This window comes from Electrophorus electricus, chromosome 22 (assembly GCF_013358815.1).
Source record: "Electrophorus electricus isolate fEleEle1 chromosome 22, fEleEle1.pri, whole genome shotgun sequence".
NCBI classification, from domain to species: Eukaryota; Metazoa; Chordata; class Actinopteri; order Gymnotiformes; family Gymnotidae; genus Electrophorus; species Electrophorus electricus.
In genome coordinates, this window is record NC_049556.1 from 12,586,354 (window position 1) to 12,591,353 (window position 5,000).

The 5,000-nt window shown below is 42.3% G+C and overlaps 2 protein-coding genes across 3 annotated transcripts in view; both read right to left on the bottom strand.

Annotated features, from left to right (window-relative positions):
* Positions 1-2,018, bottom strand: part of nfxl1 (nuclear transcription factor, X-box binding-like 1) — a 17,052-nt gene extending 15,034 nt beyond the window's left edge. Inside the window, exons 1-3 of the mRNA XM_027032990.2 lie at positions 1,901-2,018; positions 1,237-1,426; positions 235-420 (exon numbers count right to left, since the gene is read on the bottom strand). Coding sequence (XP_026888791.2) covers positions 235-420; positions 1,237-1,417 — 367 coding nt within the window. The 5' untranslated portion in view covers positions 1,418-1,426; positions 1,901-2,018. The remainder of the gene's footprint in view (positions 1-234; positions 421-1,236; positions 1,427-1,900) is intronic.
* A 249-nt stretch (positions 2,019-2,267) lies between these two features.
* cnga1b (cyclic nucleotide gated channel subunit alpha 1b) overlaps positions 2,268-5,000 on the bottom strand; it is a 4,186-nt gene continuing 1,453 nt past the window's right edge. For both annotated transcript variants that reach the window (XM_027032989.2, XM_027032988.2), the window contains exons 3-4: positions 4,608-5,000; positions 2,268-3,744 (exon numbers count right to left, since the gene is read on the bottom strand). The exon at positions 4,608-5,000 is cut by the window's right edge and continues 758 nt beyond it. In XM_027032989.2, coding sequence (XP_026888790.1) covers positions 3,508-3,744; positions 4,608-5,000 — 630 coding nt within the window. In that variant the 3' untranslated portion in view covers positions 2,268-3,507. The remainder of the gene's footprint in view (positions 3,745-4,607) is intronic.

A 5,000-nucleotide genomic window follows, 5' to 3' on the forward strand; every position in this document is an offset into this window, starting at 1 on the left:
ATCTTGCATCATTCAATATACAATCATCTACACCCCAACAAACACCACAGAATGAACTACATCCCAATAAAATACACCCCAACAAAGACCACAGAATAAACTACACCCCTCACAAACACCACAGACTAAACTACAACTACAAGTTTCCTTGTTGGACCTTCTGGTCCTGACTGCAAGTCCCTGTGAATGGACTGATGGTGTGTGAATGAGGTCAAGAGAACGTTCATTTCTGACCCGTCTGGCTAGCATAGGTGGTGAAGGTCGACTCCAGGATCCGGCCTCGCTTGACGAGCCCAGCGTTATCGTCATCAGCATCATCATCATCTTCAGAGGAAGAGCTGTACTGTTTCTCAGCCAGACGCTGAGCTGCAGCCTGATTGGACCTCCTGATCGCGTCAAATCTTGACTGAGGAGACGTGGCTTCAAAGGAGAAACCCACAAAACAGCACACACAACTTCACCAGAGAACTACACACAGGCCCAAACACACGGGTTCACCAAAGAACTGCACATAGGCCCAAACACACACGTTCACCAGAGAACTACACATAGGCCCAAACACACGAGTTCACCAGAGAACTACACATAGGCCCAAACACACGAGTTCACCAGAGAACTACACATCACTGCAGACATTCTGACTGGCAGCTCGATCATACAGCCCAAGAACCAACGTCCATGTGCCTGTGCTCACTGGGGTCTGATCTACATACTTCATACTTCACATGCATTAAGGAGAGGTTTTTCTAACGGTAATATTAACAAATCTGATTTTTTGTGCTCTGATGCACTGTCAGGCTGTTGTTTAAGCTACAGCATGGCAGCCTGTGGGTTTGTGTTCAGCTACAGCGTGGCAGCCTGTGGGTTTGTGTTCAGCTACAGCGTGGCAGCCTGTGGGTTTGTGTTCAGCTACAGCGTGGTAGCCTGTGGGTTTGTGTTCAGCTACAGCGTGGCAGCCTGTGGGTGTGTGACAGTCTCAGAGTCGCAGAGCTTGTGCGCCAGTGTTCCAGCCTTGCTCCTGTGCGGTTTGCTGCCCCAGGCTGAGCTCATGTTAGAGGACACTGCGCTCAAACTGAATATACTTGCCATCATCTAGGGTTTTATTTTAGGATCGAAGCTTTTAACATTTATATTGACTGAAATACTTTTTTACTCTGGGAAGGATTTTTTTTTAAATACTCTAGAATAATCCTGAACACCAATATCATGCTATCCAACATGAAGAGGTCCCCCTACCTTGCCTGGGTGGAGATTGTGCTTTGGGTACCATGGTTACAGCAGAACTGCCCCTGTCCTGCCCCTCTCTCATCCCTCTATTGTCGGTCCGGGGTCGACATGCTGACACGTCACTGGGAGTCTGACCTCGACTCTGACCTCGCCCGCGGCCTCTGCCCTGCTGTCGCCAGGCGGGTTCCATGGAGATGACCTAGGCAACGTAATACGGAGAAAATGGAAAAAGACCACGACAAGTGCAACGCTTTATGGCAGAGCACAGAGTCCAGGCGTCCTGACTCAGTTCTCAGCCCTGCATAGGATGTCTGCTTTGGCCGAGACTTCACTGAAACGCTTCTAGCACAAAAGCACCAAATCTATGAACCAGGCTCCGTGGTCGCCCAGGACAGCAGTAGTCAGTCAGTCGCTGCCAGTGTTCTTGGCAGCTAGGTTAATGCTAGCTAAGTTAATTAACTGGCTACAAACTGAACATTTCAAAAGGTGTTCAGGTTATTTAGGGTACCAGAGAAGCTTGCTGGCTTCATATTCACGTTATTAATCTGGCTAGACAGCTAACGGCTAGTCATTCATGTTGATTAGCCACTAGCCAATACCTCAGCTAACTGGCTAAATTATTAAGAACCGTGAATCGGATAACGTTAACGGGAACAAATCCGTCACCACACACTCCGTTAGGTCCTCCGGTGCGTTTTCTGACAGAACTTCGTTATTTTCTGCTATCGGAAAGCTTGAAGACGTTTCGGTCGAGCTGACGAAAAGCTACCGGGCTCCCGCGTTCAGTTGACAGGCGCGAGCTGAACGGACCGCGACGAATGCTGGGAATTGTAGGACTTCATCCGTTCTGTTTATATTATAGTAGAGAGGAAAATGGCTCTTTGCAAACTACAACTCCCATCTTTGTCAAAAACTCGCAACGTGTCATGCAGAGATTCACTTATAGGGCGATTTAATCATTTATTTATTTATTTATTTGTTTGTTTATTATTTTCTTTACAAGTAACATTTCAGATGCAGGGAGACTAAAGGTCCTTGTGCAAAAATATTTTATTCGTTATGGTTTTCTTTATATTTGGTTTGGCGTGTACATACACTGGATACAAGCAAAGTAGGCCTATGTCTTACTGTTTTATAGCTCACATACAGTAATCGCAACATACAGTATCAGTCATATTCTAGTTTTCACTTTGAATAGTTATGCCAATGTGCTATTCAGAATGGACAATTGCTGTTAAAATGTGCACTAGGGGATACCACAGTGTAATTTAAGATAAACTTCTTACATCAGAAAGGCAGGTCACTCTTGACTGCAGTGCCTATGCTACTGACCGCTATTAACACAAACCTCTGCAGCAGTTTTACATGTTTAACAAGAGTTTACATGTTTTATAACCTAAACAACAGCTAGAGACAAGTTTGGTGACTCTAATTTAACTACATTTATAAAATACCATATAATACACCTTTGAGTCAGTGTCATTTACATATGAACAACATACTAAAATATATTACACATAAGTTACATGTTTGGTTTTAAAAAAGCCTTACAGTATTCTATTTGATCGTCAAATATTTTCTTAATAATATTGTTTGGTAGTAAACTCAAACAGCTCCATTCAGGCCGTAGAGAAACTGAGTTCCACATCAGTATAAAATAAGCAAATACATTTGAAATGTAAAGAGCTGCATTGTTACAAAGCAGGTGTGGGAGATCAAAGCTGCTCCTTCACCTGCTCCAGATAAAGCCCAAGCTAGTTTCTCAAACAACAACAAACACCAAACGCTAGCTTCTCAAACAACAACAAACACAAAACGCTAGCTTCTCAAACAACAACATCAAATGATAGCTTCTCAGACAAAAACAAACACCAAACGCTAGCTTCTCAGACAACAACAAACACCAATCCCTAGCTTCTCAAACAGCAGCAAACACCAAACGCTATCTTCTCAGACAACAACAAACACCAAAAGCTAGCTTCTCAAACAACACCACCAAATGCTAGCTTCTCAGACAAAAACAAACACCAAACGCTAGCTTCTCAAACAGCAGCAAACACCAAGGCTAGCATCTCAAACAACAACAAACACCTCAAGAGGTTTAACAACTTCACTGTGAGCCTAGTGTCCAAACGCACAAGCCCTGTGGAGGAGTGGCATTAGACTCCCGTGTTCCTGTCCTGGTCCTTTTCCACAGTGAGTTCTTCCCTTTCAGTCTGAGCACTGTGGGCACAAACACACAACTTGTCCTCTGCTTCTCCTCCTTCTTCTCCTCTTCTTCTACACCTCCTCCTTCTCGAGCGTGTCGGAGGTGGCCCCGCGGGTGGAGGAGGTGACCGTGCTCTCCAGCTTGGCGATGCGTCTCTTCAGGCGGTTCTGCTGGGCCTCGTGCTGGGCGAGGAGCCGAGCGACCCGCGTCTGCATTTCCTCCAGCACGCTGCCGATCCTCAGCACCTTCTCCTCTGTGTCCTCGGGGTCCGGGCCCTGCTGGGCCACCTCCAGGTCCAGCAGGTTGTCCTGCAAAATGACAAATGAAGACTAAAAAGTGTAGCTGGATTAAAGTGTTTCTCTTAATTACATATTCATAATAGGTTTATTATATCTTATATTCCAAAAAAAGTTTTAAATATTGTTATTTATCTCATGAACCGTAAGCACTGAGCTGCATTTTATATGTACAAAAAGTGTCATGACAAATAATTTTAATGTTATTAATACTAGTATGTATGTGGAGTCTGTGGAAAGTCCCTGGTAATGATGGAGGGGTAAAGGGACAGTTACTCTGACTTGTAATAATAATGCCTTCATAAGGATGTGACTCTATCTTAATAATAATAATAATAAATAATACCTTTATAATAATAATAATAATAACAATAATAATAATGCCTTCATAAGGATGTGATTATATCTTAATAAATAATAATAAAATCTTTATAATAATAATAATAATAGTAATAATAATACGTTCATAAGGATGTGACTATATCTTAATAAATAATAGTAATACCTTTATAATAATAATAATAATAATAATAATAATTAACAATAATAATACCTTTATAATAATAATAACAATAATAATAATAATAATGCCTTCATAAGGATGTGACTATATCTTAATAAATAATAATAATATCTTTATAATAATAATAATAATAGTAATAATAATACCTTCATAAGGATGTGACTATATCTTAATAAATAATAGTAATACCTTTATTATAATAATAATTAACAATAATAATACCTTTATAATAATGATAATAATAATACCCTCATAAGGATGTGACTATATCTTAATAATAATAATAAATAATAGTAACTTTATAATAATAATAATACCTTTATAATAATAATAATAATAATAATAATAATACCTTCATGAGGATCTGTCGCCCCTTCTCCTCCAGCAGGGCCTTGGCTTCTGGATACTCCTTCATCGCCTCCATCAGGTCGTCCTTGGACAGGCAGAACAGGTCCGAGTATCCAATGCTCCGGATGTTGGCCGTCCTGCGGTTGCCGGCTTTGCTGCCTTTGATGTTGAGGATGCTGATCTCTCCGAAGTAGCTGCCATCACTCAGGACGACAAACTGCGTGACCCCGTCGTCGGCCACCACGGCCAGCTTTCCCTCCTTGATGATGTACATCTCGCGGCCGATGTCGCCCTTCTTGCAGACGTAGTCGCCGGGGCCGTAGACCTGCGGCTGCAGCTTCAGCACCAGCTCCACCAGCAGCCCGGCCTCGCAGTCCGCAAAGATGCGCACCTTCTT